This window comes from Semicossyphus pulcher, unplaced genomic scaffold (assembly GCF_022749685.1).
Source record: "Semicossyphus pulcher isolate SPU_LCO1_2020_fin unplaced genomic scaffold, fSemPul1.0.p SCAF_5, whole genome shotgun sequence".
NCBI lineage: Eukaryota > Metazoa > Chordata > Actinopteri > Labriformes > Labridae > Semicossyphus > Semicossyphus pulcher.
In genome coordinates, this window is record NW_027211726.1 from 22405157 (window position 1) to 22426791 (window position 21635).

General features: G+C 40.3%; 2 protein-coding genes and 1 long non-coding RNA gene across 3 annotated transcripts in view; 1 reads left to right on the forward strand and 2 right to left on the reverse strand.

The window, feature by feature from the left end:
* The window catches only part of LOC138608315 (uncharacterized), a 35123-nt gene extending 15580 nt beyond the window's left edge, over positions 1-19543 (forward strand). Inside the window, exon 3 of the long non-coding RNA XR_011309430.1 lies at positions 19242-19543. This is a non-coding gene — a long non-coding RNA (uncharacterized lncRNA). The remainder of the gene's footprint in view (positions 1-19241) is intronic.
* txnl4a (thioredoxin-like 4A) lies at positions 11998-13849 on the reverse strand. Its single transcript, XM_069681677.1, has 4 exons — positions 13739-13849; positions 13308-13487; positions 12609-12712; positions 11998-12433 (listed from the first exon to the last, which is right to left on the reverse strand). The coding sequence occupies exons 2-4, from the start codon at positions 13458-13460 to the stop codon at positions 12262-12264; spliced, it is 429 nt and encodes a 142-aa protein (XP_069537778.1). The 5' UTR covers positions 13461-13487; positions 13739-13849; the 3' UTR covers positions 11998-12261.
* LOC138608314 (E3 ubiquitin-protein ligase ZNRF2-like) lies at positions 14911-21569 on the reverse strand. The gene is made up of 4 exons (XM_069680874.1): positions 20839-21569; positions 19234-19329; positions 17260-17365; positions 14911-15929 (listed from the first exon to the last, which is right to left on the reverse strand). The coding sequence occupies exons 1-4, from the start codon at positions 21164-21166 to the stop codon at positions 15872-15874; spliced, it is 588 nt and encodes a 195-aa protein (XP_069536975.1). The 5' UTR covers positions 21167-21569; the 3' UTR covers positions 14911-15871.
* Between the last annotated feature and the right edge of the window lie 66 nt (positions 21570-21635).

Genomic DNA, 21635 nt, shown 5'->3' on the forward strand with positions numbered 1-21635 from the left:
AAGTTTGCCTCCAGTATAACACATTGTTTACACTCCTGTTGTACATAAATATGAATTAATGAATGCTAAGCCGCTCATTAACTTGTATAATTGCACTGAGGTCTGTGTTTCATGCTCTGTATCTGATAACTATGATTGCTCTAAGTTGTCCTTTAACATTATATCAGCTGTGAAATTGAAAGCGTTATTGATTTTAAAGCAAAAAGAGGACAAGCTCCCTTTTAAAGACCCAGGCTGTAATATGAGAAAGTGCAGGCGCAGTATGGAGGCCTTTTTTAACTAAAATATTAATACCTGAGCATTATTGCCAACCAGCATAAGGTGGAGCACCCTGGATTATTTATATAGTGTCTATTACTTTTTAGGTCAGTTGTCCCATCCAGCTTGCCATTGCATGAATGGCAAAGGCTGCCTGTGGTGTGTGAGCCTGTCCTCAGACGAGTTTAGTCTTCATGAAGTCATGCTTTATGAATTATGAGGAGAAGTAAAGTGCACCAGTAGCATTAAGTGGGAACTCAGTGAGAGAGCAGGTTGGGGTGAGGAAATCAAAGCTGAGGACACTTATTTTTATACAGAATGTCATATCTTAGAGCCAAAGTGAGTGCATGATGCAGAACATGGACGTCTGCTCTTTAATCAGTAAGATTTTGTTCTCGATAAAATCATTTGTTTTTCATATAAAACAGCTAATGGGTTGTTGGATCTCTATTTATAACATTAAAATTACAATATGTAACTTTTGCTGAATGATCACTGGTCACATATATAAATTGTGAGATAAATGCAAAACACATAATGTTGTAGAAGCATAAGGGAGAAAAATTATTAACAAGTCAGTTAAGTGATTCAGTAAAGCTGTTACACAGTTAATCCCTGCCTGTATGCTACTCACATTAGCCACAACAAGCTAATGGTCATACCAGACCAAGAAAGTTATTTTTAGGGGGAAATCTCAGTGTCGGATTTAGAAGTGATGCATGTTCTCTAAAAAGTTACATTGTCTCACATTCACTGATTTATTTATTTCTAATGTCTGTTACAACAAACAGAGGTCAGAGTCCATGCTGGTGACCTTTGACCATAGACTGTATAAAAAGATGGACGACATGACAGCTCCCTTAAAGTGAAGCCAAAACAATTCGAGCGCCCCCTGCTGACTGGCTGGAGTATAGGTCATAAAGCCTACCTCCTCCATGTTAACAGATGGGACATGAGTCAAACTATAAAATCAAAATACACATCAAACATGGTTTCTGTCATTATAGTTAGCTCTTATGATGCTGATTTACATCCAAGTGTTCATTTTTCTGACAAGTTTATTTTTAACTACTTATTTGATGCTGTAAAAACGATGATTGACAGCTCTGTTGACAAATACGGCTCCTGCAGCCGATCTGTTCCGGATCAGCAGAGTAGAGGAGGAACGGCGAGAGGAAATTAAAACAATCACTACAGTCATTGAAATTTACATATCTGTGAGCGTCTGCTTCAGACCAACACAATAAGCTGTTCTGCTGTTAAACACGCCGACGTGAGGGATCCTTGCTGTTTTTTCTGTAAGTTAAGTGTGTGTTTTGGTTAGTGGAAGTGGCTACGGCAGCTCCGATCTCTACTGCGTAACTCTGGCTCAGAACAACGTCACCAGCGCAAGATGGCAGCGCCCGTCACAGGGGTATTTTGGCTTCAATTTTGTATAATGAGAGCAGATAGAGACACGTTGTCCACCTTATACAGTCATTGCCTTTGACGCAGTCAAGCTTTCCAACCCAATGGACTTCCGCCCACATTGTTTATATGCTCCCATAAACCAAGATTTTCAAAAGAAGTCAAAAGATAGACTGTTACACTTACTCCACTAAAGGGGAATTCTGCTGATCTTAAACAGTATTGTCTGCAGGTCTTTGGGAGTATGAATGCATACTAAAAAGCAGTTGTATAAAAGCCTTTTGAGCCTCATTAAGTCTGTAAGTTTAAGAGCTATAAAGAAAAAGAAGTGAGCTCACCAAACCAGACAGGTTAACCAGCTGTATAGTTATTTGTGCCTCAAGTGATGTCATGTGAGTCAGAGTTGGTTTGCCCTGGAGACCATAATTTTGAAAAGAAAACAATCAGAGGAAGTGTGATTAAAAAGAAGTCAGCTTACCAGACAGAAGTATCCCACTCCTCATGCATAAGTCTAGAAATTCCCTGCTACATTAGCCGTCACTAGCTCTTACTTGAATTTTGGCCTTTGAGTTGCATTGTGGGCAATCTCGAATCCCAGAGGCTATATTTTCGTAAGACTATAGCCGATGGGATTCGAGATTGCCCACAATGCAACGGTGAACATGCTGGGCATGTAGCCGGCAGTTAGCGACTAACAACCTCCAGTCAAGACTTCCTTTTCCGCGTGCTGCATTGTTGCAAAAAGAACCAGTTTTTCTTGTGATTTACTTTAACAGGTCTTATCTTTGCCGAAATTTCAACATCATGATGCACACTTGTAAAAGAAGAAATTAAGCTTCGTCAGGTCTGTCCTCAAGAGGAGAAGAAAAGTTTTAAAATGCTCGTTTGTTGAACGGAGGTTAGAGCGTTCATTCTGATGCATTCAAGGAAGTCAGGAAATCTGAACGCTGAATGGCTTTCATGACACAGTGTCAAGGGAATTTTAGAACTAGAACGGATTGTTAGACGAACTTACATGCACATGTCTGTTTAAAGACATTAATAAGAAACTCATTGTCAGATAAAGCAGATGGGAGCGCCGCCTGCTTTGCTCTCAACACGGAATGTTTTTCATGCATACGCGCAGCCTGCAGGCCGCAGCCTGATTGGTCAATATTACTTGGACTACAAGCGTACAACAAACGGGAACAAGAAGACTTGCAGATTCTACATTTCGGTGTAGAATCTGTAAATAGAGATTACATTGTGGGTAATGTAGACAAAAAGATGATATCTCTGGTTCAGCTGCAACAATTTTGATCCGTTATTTACTCTCCTCTGAGAAACTGACAATGTTACAGGAGTGCAACGCTAAATCTGTGCAGTGCTCGTCTAAAGATAATCATGGACAACATGATCATCTAGAACAAGTCATTGTTTTGTATGAGTGGGTTCACCCAGTCAAAGGGCATCTCATTGCTCTCATCAAAAGAGAGAACATCTAAGGCCTGGACCAGTCACGTTGCACTACAGACGTCCGTACTGAAGCCCACACTCTCCCTCCATGACTCTCACCAGCTAAATGTTACTCTTCTATATTGATGAGCATGTGGGCAGCCGGTGAGCTGGCATCATGCAGACATACTCACAGCATTAGAAGTGAGAAAATCTGAGCTTGTAAAGAAATATTTTGACATGTAGAGTAACTTATACAGGGAAGTGCTCTGCGTCTTAGTAACATTACATCCACCTAACATACAACCATTTACATTCACATATACATCCACCTGCCTCCCTCTCCATCCCCTCTCCAGTCTCCAGCCTCTCCTCCCTCTCCCCTCCTCTTCCTCCCATGTGCCTATTTCTGTCATCTTATTGGAGTCATTGACAGAAGTGTGGTAGCTCAACACTCCCCCTCCCCACCCTTCCATTCCTCCTCCCATCTCACCCTCCCGTTACAACGGCTGTGGTCTCCCTGCCCCTGCAACACCCCCGCCGAGCTCTCGCGGTTAGTACAGTCTGCCTGTGCTCTCTCCTTATAAGGGCAAAACACATTGACAGAGGCAGAGAGAGGGGGCCGTACCAGCACAGGCGGGCAGGTAGGGGGACAGTGGCTCTAACAGGAGGAGAGAGGATGATGTAGAGGAAGAGGAGCAGAGATTAGGAAACGTGAACAAGGAGGAGGGATGAAGATGGCCGGGGAAAGAGGGTGATGGAGATTGTGTGATAAGGTGGAGGGTTCAACTGAAGCTTAGGGGATTTTGAAAGCAAACAGGGTTTTCAACTGAGGAGGCCAGGGGCACATACTCTGACATTTTTCAGTCTCATGCAAAAGATATTTCTGGGTCCTAGGTTTTCTCCATGAATTTCATTTCATCAAAGGGTACAACTTTAAGTCGCTTTCTAATACAGACCACAAATTTTAGTCCTTGTTAACCAGCCATTCATAAAATAAGCAATTACATGAATTAGTAAAGTGGGTAGGCTGTATCTTAATTCCTATCCTATTAATCATTGTAACAACACATTATGCACAAGAAGATTCGGGTCCAGCATTGCACTCAGCATTGTTATCACGTACAGTGGTGCAGTGGTTAGCACTTTCGCCTCACAGCTAGGAGGTTCCTGGTTCAAATTCCGGAGTTTGCATGTTCTCCCCCCGTGCATGCGTTGGTTTTCTCCGGGTACTTCAGCTTCATCTTGCAGTCCAAAGAGATGCTCGTCAAGTTAATTGCCGTGAAAGGTTGTCTGTCTGTATGTCAACTGACTGAAGACCTGTCCAAGGTGTAACCCCGCCTCTCGCCCAATGAGGGATAGGCTCCAGCCGCCTGCGACCCTGAAAAGCCCAATAAGTGGTTTAGATAATGGATGGCTGTGGCTCAGTGGTAGAGTGAGTCCTCTTTCAATCAGAAAGGCCCTCGCAGTCTACATGTCGAGGTATCCTTGGGCAAGACACTGAACCCCAAAATTGCTCCTGTAGGCAATGCCATCGGTGTGTGAATGTGTGTGAATGGTTAGTTAGATCCTGATTGGAGATTGGTACTTTGCATAGCAGCCTCTGACGTCAGTGTATGAATGTGTGTGTGAAAGGATGGATGTGACATGTAGTGTAAAAGGGCTTTGAGTGGTCAGAAGACTAGAAAAGTGCTATTTAAGTGCAGTCCATTTACCGTTTTCCTTTACTGCTACTCAGAACTACAGAAAAGCCTCCTCCCAGTGGAAGATATCATCATCCCAACAGATCCTGTCAGCAAACATATATCTTGATCAGGAAAAATATATCTGCTTGTTAGTAAGAAGCAGTGTTCAGAATCTGCACCTATAATAGCACTGTAGCAATAGTATTGGTGACAGTGTTATCAGTATTACTGTTATTTAATGTCATCCCAGTGAACATACGGCCTCATCATACTCACATAAATATATTCCAGCATGCTTTCATGGACTATGATACCATGTCATGTTACAATCAATTCAGGTTAAGTGCTGCTTCAGTCACCATCAATAAAGTATTGATCAGTTATACCAAATGTAATCTAACAAAACTCTGTATCTATTAAAGTCAGAAGGAACAAATAAAATACCTGGTCGATATACAATCTCTAATAAAAGGCCAATATTGACCTTACGAATATATAATGAATATTCATACAATAAATCCTTATGTCAAGTCTACTTAAAAGAGTTTTTAGAGTATTTAGCATTGAATTACTAAAACATAGCTGGACTATGATCAATCCCATGCATTCTTCTTCCTTGTCAAAACCTGGTGCCTACATTACCAAAAAGAAAACTTGACTACTCATAGTTTCATTGGAGACTAAATTGTGTTATGCTAGTAGCCGCTAATGTAGCCACTAGCTGTTAGTTTCAAGCAGAGATGAGGAGTTGTATACCAAGATCTGGTAAGCTCACTTCTAACTTACTAACTAGCCCCATACCGACGCTGACTCTAGTGACATCATCTGCGGCAATTTATCTGACTATGTGCAGCAGTTCCACCTGGAGCCACGAAAGATTATCATTTTTCACATTCGCAGTACTACTCCAGGCATTTAAACAGACTCCACTGTGTTTCATATAACATAAAAGATAAACCAGGCTTCATGTAGGAAAGAGTTGTTTTTGAAATATGCACGTTCATCTATATTTCCAATTTCCTATTTTTTGAAGTGTATTGTTTGACAGAGAATGAGAGGGAGAAAAAGGGAGTCTTGGGTTTTTTCAGTACAAGTGATTGGGAACAGATAAAAATAGAGTTTCCCCTCTAAGCCCGTGTGTTGTCTGTGTGAGTGTGTTCTGTGTGTTCAGCTGGAGCACTCTCAGCGTCACACCTCCTGTGCAGCAGCAGGCCTGATGGTCTGCCTGTGAGGACTGGGCAGGTGCTAATTGGGCCTAAAGCTTCTGAATGGAGGCTCCTGCCATGAATGGAGGAGAATGCGTAGATAAGGGGCCTCATGTGATCCATGTGTGTTTGCTCAGTGCGTGTACAGCACATCAGCGTCAGTAGCGCCACAGACTGCATAAACACACACACACACACACAGACACACTCTGTGTACTTGTATCTGTCCCAGATAAGTTAAATAGACCCCTCATTTTGTCACAGATGGAGCTATGACACCCCTTTGGAAAGCGATGCGGGAAGAAAGATGTAAATCCGTTTAGTCACAGGTCCCTAAGTGGAGTAAAAGGCAGACTCAGAGGGGGAGAGAAGGCATTAAACCCACATAACACCCGACTGCTAAGTGTGTCAGCATCTCCGAATAGAGGCAGGGAGGGGGTCGTTTAACAGCGTAGCGTTAGTGTGTGTTTGTTTCTGAATATTATCAGTAAGAAACATCTGCTCTCGTTAATCTTCACCAACCTGTAGGCAACACTCACTCTGAGTTATTCCCCCATAGGAGCAAAACTCAAACCCACCCTGAAGCCCACGCAGCTGAATAGTTCTTAGAAGAAAACAGATCAGATGAAAAAATAGATCTCGATTCAGAGTTTGGAGATAAGCCTTTTCTCCTCATCTCTCCTATCAGAATATAGAACAGTGAACCATCTCCTCCGATCTCTCCATCATGTCTCTCGATCGACATTCCCTTTGAAGGAATTAGGGAACGAAAAGTGTTGAGGGAGAGACGAGTCCTGATAGCTCTCCCTGGTGTGGCGGTTATGTAAAGAGGCTGTGATATAACCCGAGAGGAGCAATGGAGTTTATGGGACGAGAAAATTGAAGAACGTGCAAGAACAAGGTCACAGATTTTACACTGATGGAGATACAAAAGTATGTAAAAGGAGTTGTAGTTAATAACATTGTGCAATAAACCACCATGTAATTATTTCCCAAACCCGAGGAAAGCAGAAAAACACCATGCAAAATTATATTGAAATTTAAACAGCCCCATTGTTTCTAGTACAGTTTTATATTACAGACAATTACAGGGTTAATATTTAGTAAATAAGTGCCATTAATGAAATATTTATTGTGTCCTTAATCAAGACAAATAATGAAGTACAAAGAAAGAAGAAGTTTTAGAGAGATTTCAGCATAGAGGTCTCTGGTTCTGCAGTAAAATCTTGCTTCTTGTACATCAATGGCTGCATGAGGTTTACTTGCATTAGCTCACAAGCAAACATGCAACACATGTTGGCATTTTCTTAGTTTTGGGCATATTTTCATTCAAATACTGGAGAGAGAAAAAAAAACTTACTTGCACCTATTCCTACCCAGAATGCAACACTTTCCACCTTGAACATCAACTGTGACTGTCTTCAATCTTTACAACTAATGATATTTTGAATGGCATTATTATAACTGAGAAACAATGAGATGAGTTTCTGCAGCTAACATAGTATTACCTGTTCAACAAATGAACAAGGCCGCATGGGGATGCAGTGGTTAGCACCTTTGTCTCACAGCAAGAAGGTTCCTGGTTCGAACCCCGGTTCAGATGAAGTGGGCATTTCTGTGTGGAGTTTGCATGTTCTCCCTATGCATGCGTGGGTTCCCTCCAAGTACTCTGACGTCCTCCCAAAGACATACTCGTTAGGTTCATTTGTGACTCTAAATTGCCCGTAGGTGTGCGTGTGAAAGGTGGTCTGTCTATGTCTATGTTTAAACCTGTGATTGACTGTCCAGGATGTACGCTGCCTCTCGACCAATGACAACCCACGACCCTGAAAAAATCAGCGGCATAGATAATGGATGGATGGAAATGTGTGTAACATACATTATATTTCACATTAAGGTTAACTTTTTACTCTTCCTGTTTCAAGCTCCTTTTAATGGCAGGAATCCAAAAGAGCCCCAAAAAGTATTAAAATAAGATATTTAGAATTTCTGCTTGAAATGATAACAACATGTAGGCGTATGCAGTCTGTGACAATGATTCACTTGCACCTACTCATACCCATACTACTTTGTTTTTATGGGTTACATTCCAAACTACAACATAAAGATTTAATTTAGTGTCTGACTTTCTGAAGCCAGTGGCTCAAAATGAGAAGTGACGCACGGTTGGATGACGCACAGTGGCTACATGTTGCTGGGTAAAAGGAAAGGGTTAACACATTATTTTTGTATGTTTGTGCGTCTGCTCTGATGCCAGCAGGGAAAGCTGCGGGGGTGGGGGTGGGGTGTCCCAGAAATTGGCAATTGCCTCTCGCCCTGCCCCCACGTTGGGCACCCACATGGACAGTGGCAGACTAGTAGAGGAGGAAGGAAAGCCAGAGAAAGAAAGTGGAGGGAGGCCAGCACGTCTTCCCCCTGGCACCCAGATGATCCTCGCGGCCTGCAGGCTGCCCCCTCTTTGTGCGGATCTATTTAAACACTATCAGTATAAAACAGATCCTGGATTACCAGAGCTGGAGGGGTGAGTGAGCATATTCCCTATATAGTCCATAGGAAAAACAACTCCTCAGTCTCTCTTAACGCGCACACACTCACTCTGTACATCCCGCCACGTCTCCATATGCGTCTAGACTGGAGTTTCCCACTAACCCTTAGTTGTCCAGACGTCTCATTTCCCCCTGAGGCTGAGCTGATTGACAGTAATCGGGAACAACAATGCATGATAATGTGAATTAGAATGGACCAATGGAGGCGGCCTTTGGCCCCCGCACTCCATATGAGGGCAATGGCACAGCTATAGTGTACACGGGCCCTGCAGGGACAGGCCAGACAAAGACAAAAGCATGCCAGACTGTAGGTTAATGTAAATTGGAAGGACATGGGAGGCCTGGAGGGGCTGTATGTAGGTCTCAACATGGTATACGCACATAAAGATGAGGATATTAGTTCATTTTGAACTGTAAATACTCATGCCTGCCAGTGTACACATATTAGTGAGGTCATCCTGCAGCTCCAGCTTTAATATTGTTCTGCGTAAAATATGAATGGCACTCAACCTAAAAACACAGCATTTTCTGGTTCCTGAAAAGTTGATGTTTTAGAGATTATGTGGTTTCACTCAACAGCAAGCAAGTGTGGTAAGAGTGTCTGGTTTTGGCAGCAGCCATAGCAGTTATTGGCCTCCTCTCTCCTCCCTCAACTCCTTTCGATGGCCAGCTGTTGTTCAGCCATCCCCTTCTTCCCCTCCATCTTTTCTCCTGCCAGAGCTGTGGGGCAGAAACAACCAGACGGTGATGAGTTGGAAGCTGGGTGCAAGCTTTGGGGGCATTTCTAAACCTAAAATATATAGTACAGTGAATTGTATAGAAGGATAGTACACACACACATTGGCTCTGAGTTTTGAGGTCTTATCCCAAGTGTCTCCCAACTTGTCTCGCTCAGGAGGGGTGAGGAGGTCAGAATATTTACTCTGGAGAGGATCCCTCTCTGACTTTAGTCCAAACACACACAAAGAGAAACAGACAGAGAGAGAATTTGTCCCCTTTCACCTCATCGATCACTCAACAAATTGGACTGTGTGTGTGGAGTCTGGTTATAAGGAGCTGTTTGAGATGGAGCTGACAGATAACCAATATTAATGAGACTCATCCACTGATATTTCTCTCACTTTCTTCAACTCCTTCACCCTCTGTTTCCTTGCTTCTCTTTTCTGTACCATGTCCATTTCTCTCACTATTTCTATCATCATCTCATTGATGATTAACTGCTGTCAGGGTTCGGGCTTATGAGGAAATCTGTGTGGAAACTGAAGACCCATTGGTAGAAAAAGGCCTGTATTAATTACCTCGCTTTGTTATCTTACACATGACATGATTCTAACTGTGGAGTGTGTAGAAACTGTGGATAAAGAAAACCCCATGACTTAGAAACACATGATTGTTCATCCGGGCATTAGTAGTTTCTAAGATAGGATTAAAACTCAGTGATTCTGACGGGCACATTTTACTTACAGTCTTGAATTAATGAGGATAACAAATGTTAAATCATCTTGAAATCTCTTCAAAGGCATAAATTAAAACCCAGTCATCATCATGAATCCCCAAAATGTGCTATTGCAGTGAGATCCACAGAACCTCAAAGACAACAAACACATGAGGAAAAAAATCCCTGCTCATCACAAACACTTCACACCCCGACCAAAACTCGCATGCAAAAGTGCATGTATCCCCTCTGGAGGAGCTGCAGGGCATTGTGCGCCAAAACAAGCACACACACCAGAAGTGTTTCTTCCCGAAGGACATCACACTCATAAAAAGTTAACTCAGTCATGCCAGTGTCTCAAGCAATAACTTTATTTGTCTATAGAAAAGATGCAAGCTCAAAGGTCTTTTCTATATATGTGTGTGTATGTACTGTTTGTATGGATGGTGTAATAGCCGTACATACAGCCAACTCTATATTAATTTACTCTACAGCTCTAAACTCAACAATTATTATTCCAATGTTCTTTGCAATACGTTTCACCCTTTTTACTCAATGTTAACCTTTTGTTTTCATTACAACTAATCGCTTATTGTTCTACATTGCATTCATTAGCAGCTTATCTTTAGAGAGCCACATGGGAGATGATTCCCCATGGCATCTGGCAGGAGGTGGGGTACACCCTGGTGAGGTCAGTAGTCAATCACAATTTATACCAATGTGTAGTTTAGAGTTTCCATTGACTCGTCAATTACTGGAGAAGAGGAAAGGAGAGCAAGGCCCAGCTGATCGGTCACTTCAAACCTAGAACATACTTGCAGAGAGGGAACAGCCACTTCACCACCTTGCTGATCGTCTTTTAATCGGAAGATTGGTGGTTCAATCCCCAGCTCCCTCAGTCTACATGGGCAAGACACTGAACAAATAACCATAGCGTTTGAATGTGATGACTGATTGACAGTCGGCACTTTTGTAGCAGCCATCAGTGTAAAAGTGCTCCGAGTGGTCGCAAGACAAGAAAGTGCTATATAAGCACAGTCCATTTACCATTTATTTAATCCTTTTAAAAGAGTTTTTGGCCAATGCACTTGCCTCTATAATTCAAAATTAATTAATGATAATATTCTCATCTAATTTGCTGTATAATGTCAGCAGGAGGAGGGCTTTAGTGGGGATGCCTATTTACATTTCAAAGGGTTTGGGGAAATTCATATGTATGTTTACTTGAATATTTATTGTATTTGAAACTTGTATTTGGATTAATTGCATTTGTAGTGTTTTTCCTTCAAGTCATTTTTAGTGTTGCTGAGAAACAAATTCATTAAACTAATCAGTGGTAAATAAGTTTGACATCAGTGTTATCAGTAAAATGTGACACAGCCAAACAACTCTGGCTCCACCTGGTGGACATATTAGGGAAATGCACTCTGATTTAAGGCATTTACAGGTTTCAGTTGCCACACCAGTAAAAGTAAATATTTCAACTCCAGATTATTACCAGATCAACTGTAAATCATATCTATTTTAATTAAACTTTATATTTTTGTATGTAATTAAATCACTGAATGTACTTATTGTGTTAGGATTGGTGTTATCTAAGTGTAGTTATTTTCAGTCAGTAGAAAATTTTCTATTTTCCCAGCAGAAGCCTGGCAAACCCAACCCTGGCATCAAAGCTAACTTCTGGTTTCTGGTTACAAAATACAAAACAAATGCTCTCAAAGTTAAATCTACATATTTGACACTAAAGAAAAAAAAAAAAAAAAGTTTCACCTGCTTGTATGGAAAGTCCCAGCGTTCTGTGCGGGACAGCATCGTCTCAGGTGAAGTCGTTAATTAAATTATGGTATCTTATGATGGGGTTGGTCGTTATCATGTTGCCAATTTTGTCTTATCTTTATACCAAGAAAACAAATTGGTCTTCAGGGAAATACTCTCATACTAAATATATTTTTCCCCACTGTGTAAGTAACAAATTAAGAAGGCTTCGAACCACTGAAAGGACCTACTGCAAAAAAACGTATATGTAAATATGCACCCATGTTTATTACACTTAAACGTCAGGATTCAAGTTCTTTTAAAAGAAATCGAATAAAATGTCAATCTGCACACAGAATCACAAACGGCACCATGTAACACAATCATGACTAAAAAAAGAACATTGGCCTGTTTCACTGGACAATGCAAAAACAAAACTGTTGAAAAAAGATCTTCAGGACTTCTGTAACTTTTAGTCTCTGTCTTGTGTCACAAAATATGAGGAGAAAAACAGCTTGTGGAAAAAATAAAAATCAATATCTGTATTTTGTAGAATAATCCTTTGGAGACACCACCAGACCTCTTCCTTTTCTTGCTCCTCGGTACACTGTTTCAACAATGTCAATCATCTCCTGCTTGTCCTCCATTGTCCAGTTTATCTTGTTGTTGTTTCCAGTTCCCAAATCAATCATGATGTGCTTGTTCCTGAAATAACACCAACAATGTTAAGTTCTGAATTTGTGCAGTAGTTTCTCAACAATGATAGATAAGAAGGCTTAATGACATGGTCTTTATACGGCAGCCAAGTTTCACATGTTAAGAATCATCATCTAAGCCACATTTGCATTGATATTTTGAATCTACACATTGAATATCTTACCTGAAAAAGAACATGACGGTGCAGGGGTCGTACAACTCGTACATCTTGTTGAAGTCTGGCACTTCTGTGATGTCCACCAGGTAGATGACTGCAAAATTCTTTACCTGCCGAGATATAATTAGAATATTAGTTCAGTAGTGAACCACTATGAAGCAAAGTATTCAACATTACAGTTAGAACATCATTAGATGTAAAAGTCAGTTTCTTAAACAAAACAATTCTTGAGGACAATTTTTTTTTTACTAATTACACTACCTGCTTTGCCAGTTCACACTACCATGCATATAATACATTGTGTTCTTTAAATGAAGCTTAAAAGGGTTACTTGGTTACCTACATATAGAAACTAAATGTAAGCTATGAACTGGTACTAAACATGCTGTTCATGGGAACTGGGATAAACCTACGACAATATTTGATGGCATTTGAATGTTATAATCCCTTTAGCATAAGAAATCTGGTACACATTCTAAAACATCCCCCAAAAAAGTCTGTTAGCCTAGTTTCTCAGTCATCCAGGTCATGCCTTTTGAATCTAAAAGGCAACTTGAAGTTCAATTGACTTTTGTTTTGAATGCCAACAAACATTTGTCCCAGCAGACCAGTAGGAGATGCTCTTCTAAACGTGAAGACCGCAGCTAATAATGCTAAGAACACAACACACACTGTTTATTTAGCTGGATCAGGCAATAATATTACCTTCTCAGCGATGCTGTAGAGAACTTCGTCCATTTTCATACATGTCGGGTCCCAGTCGTGTCCAAAGCGGATAACGAGGACGCGGTCCTCCTCAGACAGAATGGCTTGATCGACCTGCCAGCCATTATGGAGATGTGGTAGCATGTACGACATCTTGACTATATGTGTCGATTTCCCAAGCTGAAAAACAAGACACTTTAGCTTTACAAAAACCTAGCCATAAGACTAACGTTTAGGCAACATCCGAATTTCTGGCCATCGTGTAAGTAGGAAAGGTACAGTGAGCGTAGGAAAGTTACCCTTCTGACTGTACCTAGCTTTTAGCTAAGTTAACGCTAGCCATGGAAAAGTATGGAGGGGGAAGTAATGAAAGGTAGGTTTCTTGTAGGTACAAGAAAGGAATTAAAACTATTTCGTGCGGAAATACTTACCTTAAATTATTTGCTCTACGTAGTACAACACGTAGCTTTTTAATTCTAATATAGAGCGGAATCCCGTTGACTGCTGTGGACCTTTGTGGACGAAAATGTAACGTTGTTGTGCAAGACGTTATAAAAAAGCGACCGTGTGGGCGCAAAGTGATTACGTCACTTGTATCGTGTATCAATATTTTTTTAATGCAATTGAAACATTTCCAAGTACAAAATTACAATAATTATCAAACATCTAAGTCACTGGACATTTTCAAAAATCAGTCATATGAAAGCCATACATATGATTAAATATTGATTTTGTTTTTATTTATTTGGCATTTATTAAATATTTAAAAAACTATTATTCCTCTTATTTGCTGTGTGCTTTTTCTTGTATGTTGTATTATTTATACAGCCTAAGGTTGTATTGTGTCCAGCATGTTGTGACTTAGTGTAGATTTTATTACTTACTTTAAAAAAGGCTTTTGATAGGCCTGTTTTACTCCCATGAAATATAACCTTTAAAGAATCTTCAACTGACAGAAAACAAACCAAAATTCCATAAGGTGCAGGTTTCATAAAACCAAGAGCTTAAATCTTACATAACATCTGTATGATGACAGACTTGTGGTTGCAAAGTTAATTTTTAAGTTTCCAACAGTATTTTTAGATGAAAGGCTAAATATTTGCCTCTTTAGTGCTTTTCAACTGAGACTCCATTGAGAAAGTATTTTAAAGACTTACCTAATGAAGAAATGCAGTTGTATTATGTCTGCAACACCTTAGGTACATTGAAACAAGACATTTCCCAAGACAGTTCATTTTGCAACAAATAGAAAAAACACTCCAACATTGTCCCTGCATGCCCACCCCCAGGGAGTCATTACTTTTCTTCACTGCCTTCCCTTCCCTTCCGCAGACAAAACCTCAGGAATTACCTGTCTTGTTTTTGAATCGCATAACACAAATTCTTGGGAATCTTTAAATCAGACTGCAGATTGTTAGTGCAATTAAAACACTCAGGGTTCAATTTTTTTTTTTAAATTCTACCTGCTGATAGAATAGACTAGTCTTTAAGATATAGCCATGCAGAGTTAGTACTGACAGCTGCAGGGAAACTTGGAATGGCTCATTAAATAAAATATTTTGTATATTTTAAAAACATGCTTTTAATTTCCTTTCTTCTTCCTTGTTCTATCTCCGCTCAGAAATAATGCATCCATAAGAAATAATTAAAATCTTGGTGTGTGTGTGTGACCATTTTCCATCCAACTTTTCATTCACTTTTACGTTAAAAATGTGATCTGTATGGATTAAAGAGACACAAAGACAAACATTTATTGTTGTGCAATTCATTACAGTACAAATAGAACGTACAATAAACAATAGTTCAAAGGTTATAGGAAATTTTTCCAGTCTATGACATAGCAGCATATTATGGCACTCCTTAATGAGAGCATGAATCATCATTAGATATGACTTAGAATAGTTTAATTCCACCACAAAACTACACAATCACATTACTGTGGTTCTGATGGCCAGTTGATTAACAACGTCAGACTATTTCACGTCATACTATTTGGACACATGATTGTTTAACATTGATAGCCAATTTCACAATAAATTTAAGATCTATTTCCTAACTCAACACTGTAATCATCCCTTAAAGCTGACAAAAGGCTGTTTTCATTCTGTTTGGCTGTTTTTTCACATTGCAGAACTTCAGCCTAAAGCCTTCTAATGAACTCTCTGAACAGTCTTACAACATAAATCTCTGCTGAAGAGATTTTACTCTTCCCTTCTGTAGGATATAGTCCTTGGCTATAAAACCACACCCTGTTCAGAAAAACAGTTCAGTTCAGGTCCCAGGGTTTATGAAGCCACTTAAGGCCAGCAGGTGGCATTAGGAACATTCACATATTTTCTGGAGATAAAATGACTCCGCCAGTGGTTCTTTGACAATCCCGTGAAGTCTAGAGGAACATATCCATTCAAATTCCATCAGGCAATACGATAAATCTTGTACGCGATAATGTCTTAAATTCCCTGAGGAGCGCTGATGCTCGGCTGGAACAGACAGTGTTGGGATGAGGTCAGGCACAGAGTCGACCACAGCGATGTACAGTAGACTGAAACTGTACCCTGCGGCTCTTAGTCAGCTGGATGCTCCGGACATGAGCGATTCACCTCAAACCACTCGTCTATGCACCTGAAACAGGAAGAGGAGGACAACAGATAAGTTTGTCTCCTGTGATCAAAGCACGCAGTTACATTAGCTGAATTTTTACTTATCACAATAAAAAAATCTTTACTTTTGAATAGAAAACATATAATTACCTTACTGACCAAATGTAGGCCTGTGCTTGGATAAATTATTTAGCACCTAGAACTGCTTGATGCAGATCTTGCTGCGAGTTAGATTCGGTTAGCTTAGCATAACATAGCACAAAGGCTTGAAAGTGGGAAAACTGCTAGACACAAACATAAAAAAAACCCACCACTTGTGCACTAGCTTAAACATAATAACTTGCTTTGTTAATTTTGTCACCTTTGGATGTAAATAGCTGTTTCGCCTTGTTTTCTGCCTTTATGCTAAGCTATGAGATGTTCCTCATGAGATTTTGCTAGTGGCTTCATATTTAGCACAAACACACATACAGAGTGGCGACAATCTTCTCATGTAACTCTCAGCAAGGAAGCGAAAACCTGTGTTTCCCAATATGCCAAATTATTCCTGTTGGGTTTATTTGGTATTTTATCCAAGTTGTTTTGGCCCTCAAGACACATGAAACACATTAGCATGTCTAGGGGTATTCTTTCAGTTATCATCTTAATCATTAGGTTTAAAACTGACAATAAAGAGTTGGTTTTAATTGCTTCGCCATCCAAATAAAGCAGTTTCTTATCACTGCTTGAGATGGCTTTCTGAACTTTCTTAAAGTTCTAGAAAAGGATTGGAGTTATTTAGCAGTCACATCTTTTGCTATGTGCACTCAGGCATTAGTAGTGAAAATCTAAAGGCGTCTGTAATACAGGAATAGTTTGACAGTTTGGGAAATATGCTTATTTGCTCTCTTTACAAGACTAACAGCCTTCTTATGCAAGTATGTTAAATCTGAAGCTACTGCTAGCAGCATGTTAGCTTAGTTTAGCATAAACCCTGGAAACAAGAAAACAACCAGCCTTTCTCTGTCCAAAGGTAGGCTAAACAATCCACCTACTAGCACCTTAAAAGCTCACTTATTAACATGTTGTATCTCATTTGTTTAATGCGTACAAAGGGTTACGTAGCATATTCTGTCTTGACTGTGAATATGGGGCACAGGTTAAGCATGCTAAGTTAACCAGCAGTTAGCAGTAGTTTTATATTTACTGTATAAAAATGAGAGCGGTTTCAATCTACTCTTGGCAAGAGCAAAGAAAAATATTTGCCAAAATTGTATTGTTTTAAACATTAATCAGACCTTGTAAATCCTTAAAAATTGCATTTTTATTAATTTCTCCAACTATTTCATAATGTGTTTTTGTGGGTAAGTTACCCTTTATGGTAGATACAGAGGCAGGGCAGCCTGGCAATGGTGTCTCCCTGCTCCAGCTCCTCTAAACAGATGGTACATTCCCCAGAGTCTCTGGACAGGATGTCCTCTGATAAAGACAAAATGGACATACACATAGTGAGAAAAGGGCTGCCTCATACATTACACAATGCATTAGTGCATCAGATGTTCAGTTCAGTCAATGAATCCTGCATAACCATCTGTTTAACCTTTGGTACCTGGATACTTGGAGTCATCTGTGCACAAGTGAGAACTGGTATTCTCTGCAGTAAGGGGAGGGGGTAAATATGCAGTCTTCAGAGGGAACAGCTCGTGTTTTCTCAAATGTAGTTTCACTTTATATTCACACTTTTCTTCATTAAATAGTGTGATGGTTTATTTTTAAAACTGGGAGAAAATTAAGTCTCTGCTCAGATGAACCAGAGATCAGATCATGATGAAGTTTTCTTTAGTGTCACATGTAAGCTTGCATATTTAGACATGACATAACCTATTGTCAATACCTGAGGCAAAAAACTGTAGCGTTTAACACAGTAAAAATATACTTTCACTACATGGGTCAGCTGATGAAAAAGCTTAAATGTCATAAGTTTCACACATCTGTATTACTGTGATAAGCTAAGACACAGATCACAGCCTATGAGCTGCACTGGTACCGTTTATTTATCAGTAGCATGCATGCTGCTACAGGTGAGTGCCAGCTGAAAACTGCGCCTGTGCAGGTCTCTGCACATTCAAAATAAGGAACAACCTACTCACGTTGCAGACCTGCAACACTGTCATGCCTGTGATGTCTCTACTTGCAGGAAGTGAGCGTAGTGAAAGCTGTATGGCTAAAAACAAAATGTGTTTCCCTTTCCTGTATGTGCACATGTAGGTGTGTGTGCAACACCGTATCAGTGGCTGTTTAAACATGCAGCTGCATTTGCTTTGACCTTTTCATGCTGCACTGTTTAACGTCTAGTTAGTACAGGTGCACTTGTGTGGATATTGAGTTTTTTGGGGGGAAAAGTATTAATCCATCCAAGAACATGTAAAATGTAAATAACAGCATTTTTTAACTGCATTTACAAACAGTGCTGATGTACTTGCACCTGCATCTCTGTACTTTTACTAAAGCAGATACTGTACTCTCTACTTTATCACACTTATTAGACAGCGATGGTAAAAAGTTAGCTTGTAGATTCAAGTTTTACTTGAAAAGCCTTTAATGATTTTATGAAATATAATAAACTTATTGATTTAACTGCACAAAAACATATAATGTGGTTAACAATAGGTCCAGTTCAACCTCCTAAAACATTAAAATGTAGCTGACAACAAAGTGTAACAAAATAAAATGTGTAAAAAAATATTTCAGTAGTACACAGCAAGGAGTTCGGGACCCTCCAAGCGATCCAAAAAATAAATATAAGGGAACACAAAATAAGGTTATTTCAGCTTTTATCTCAAGTTGCTGCTGGTTTCTTGTGAAATACTTGATGCTTTACATTTTCAAGCTCTAAAAAGTCTTTCAAATAAATGAATCTACAAAAGAAAAAAATGGCTCCTGGATCTTCTGAACAGCTTAAACTCGAGTCAACACTGAGGCTTCCCCTGTGATAAAGTTTGCAAGTAGACATGGATTTGACTCACTGTGTCACAAGACAAAAGCTGCAATATTTAATGATATTACCCATTTGTGCAGTATACTGGAGTATTTTTAGTTTGTGGAACTGAAATTTTTATTTCAGCACAGGATTTGAATCCTGGTATTTTATTAACTGGTTTCTGCCTTCTGCTGCAACAATATTACCAGTGTCACTGTTCAGTTTAAATGTTCTTTTGCGTGTTTACTGGGGGGGAATGTAAGTAAAATGAGGAATAACAGATGCACATGGTGTTTGCAGCCAAATACAAATTCCTATTCTTAAAACTCTCCCATGACCTCATGCACTCTCTCCCCTGTTATCTTACTGTTGTAGGTGAGACGCGTCTTGCTGAAACACATCAGCAGGTGCTTCTCTATTTCATCCGCTGCCATGAACTTGGAGCAAACAGGACAGTGGAAACCTGGGAGAAAAACACAAGAAGAAGAAAATGCTAACGTTTCTCTCAGAACTTTTTTATTGATATGTACACAAGAGAGGGCGTGGAACAGTTTGTATGAGCTGATTCTACACGGTCCTACGTGACCTAACACCCCCATGAGCTCTCTGTCTGCTGTAAACAATCTGTTACAATCTGCCAACCCAATCACATCTTAAACTGTCGTTGCTCAGTAAAAACTAAACACATCCTTAACATGTGATGTATTTATTGCATACTTAACTGCACTGCATGAATTAAACCCTGACCCTGCGCATCTTCTTAGCTGCACAAAGATTAATAGGCCATGTGCTGCTGGACCTGAGATAAGCTACCTTCCTGTTTTACATTATAACCCTTCGGTCAAGAAAAAGACCATAATGCACACTATTGCATCACATGCATGCAGCAATATCTGTGTGTGCGCTGTGAACCTCATGTTCGAGAAAATAGGGTACCAAACTATTTCAGGCCTACGGTGTCACAGTCACATGGATGTTGTGTGCAAAGGTTATTGATGACTGTAATAATGATGCGACTTCCCGATCAGGGAAATCACCTACGGACGAAATTAGGAGGGGAGACCAAATGAAGCCATATTTTTATTGACCATGTCATGAAAGAGGAAGAAATTGGAGCATGTGTCATTTACAGGAACTCCTACAGCAATAAGGATTCAGGAAACACTTCAGAATGTTAGCTTGTGTTTAGGAGCTCTGATTTTCAAGTGATTTCAACCTAAGGACTCTTTTATATTACTTTGAGTCATTGTTTGTTGTGATCTCGTCTTGAGACAACCCACCAGTTGCGAAGCAGCTACACTTGCAGATTCAGGAAGTTAGTGTGCATGTGTGTGTGTGTGTGGGGCAATGTGTAACCAGCAGGAAGCTCTTATCTGCTGACCTACATAATGCACTCTTCCCTCTCAGTGAAAAACAAGCCAGTTTTGTAAGACAGAGGGGAGGCAAAATAAGACCAACAGCAGTAATGTGGAGTACAGAAGAGCCACCTGTGGATTCAGAAAAAGTGCAGAAGTGCTGAACAAAGGGCTCAGTCATCACTCTGCTATTACCATATGTCAGGTATCACATCTCAAATGGAAAAATACTAAGCAACTCTGACAGCCACTGTAATGTATAGTTATAATAGCATCATAAACAAGCATCATCCTACATGAACTAACATGTTGGCTCTAAACCCATGAACACAGTATTAAGAACAGAAATATATTACTGTTGGGTAAGATAGTGACAATAAACAGTATACTTAAACTATTGCAAAATATACATCTAAATAGCATAATGCACCACAATGTCTCCACTTTGAGTAACAAGGACAGAGTGTACTTCAGGAACTAAAGGGAAATCGGTAGATTGAAAAGTGTCATAAATGTGTTGAGTAAGAACATATTATGCTCAATAACCGTCTTCTTTCCAGATGTTTTATGGAGTAACTGTTGTGAATTTATAATGGAGAATACATTTACAATCTTACCTCCCAGCAGACGAGGGGACAGGTGAGCAGGTAGGGAGCCTATAAGCAACCTGTGGCCTTCGGGAGGCAGCTGGCCCTCGTCGTCACCATCCGTGCCATCGAGGCTCTGATTGAGTACGTGTGACCCTGACCTGCCGCCGGCCGGTATGCTGAGCCCGGAGCTGGTTGGCCCACCCCCAGTGTACCGGATCCGAGGGCCATCTGGTCCATTTGTGTACCTAAACCCCGCAATCCTTTCACCTCCGCTGGAGTTTCCAGATGGGAGATCGGAGCTGGAGTAAGCCCGAGTCCTGCCATCAAATACTGGGCTGCTATGTTTGGCCCCCATGCTGTCTCAGGCTTACCGCCTCAGGGTTTTTTGTGCACTTTAAAGTTCTTAACCACGACACATGGTTACAACGACTTCTGAGGAAGTGCAAAAAACAAAGGAAACACGGCCAAACACGTGCACAACAATAAAGACGAGAGGATTCAACATTTCAAAGTTTCATGGTGCGCCCTGTGCGTAAAGTGCGCACTCACTGACGCATAACTTAATTTCCAAATGGTCGTGTTTTTTTTTTCTTGGCAGAGCCCTTCCCTTTTTTAAACAATGGAAAAATAAAAAGATAAAATCTCTTCAGTTATAAGTCTTCAGTTCCTTCTCTCCAGATGAGGACATTAGCGCAAGTGTTGACCCACAGCCCATCTGGTTCAAGTTTGTTTTTGTGCTCAACTGTGGCCGTCTGGAAAGAAAAATAAAATCAGGGATTGCCCTCCTCCCCCTGTGAGGCAACGCTGTAAAACTGCCCAAAGTT

Excerpts from the sequence above, each read along its gene's own strand:
- txnl4a (XM_069681677.1), bottom strand. The coding sequence starts at position 13,460 with ATGTCGTACATGCTACCACATCTCCATAATGGCTGGCAGGTCGATCAA. Across the intron at positions 12,713-13,307 it reads TCTACAGCATCGCTGAGAAG|GTAAAGAATTTTGCAGTCAT; the intron begins GTAATATTATTG and ends ATATCTCGGCAG. Across the intron at positions 12,434-12,608 it reads ACCGTCATGTTCTTTTTCAG|GAACAAGCACATCATGATTG; the intron begins GTAAGATATTCA and ends GTGTTATTTCAG.
- LOC138608314 (XM_069680874.1), bottom strand. The coding sequence starts at position 21,166 with ATGGGGGCCAAACATAGCAGCCCAGTATTTGATGGCAGGACTCGGGCT. Across the intron at positions 17,366-19,233 it reads GACGCGTCTCACCTACAACA|AGGACATCCTGTCCAGAGAC; the intron begins GTAAGATAACAG and ends TGTCTTTATCAG. Across the intron at positions 15,930-17,259 it reads CTCTGTATCTACCATAAAGG|GTGCATAGACGAGTGGTTTG; the intron begins GTAACTTACCCA and ends TTCCTGTTTCAG.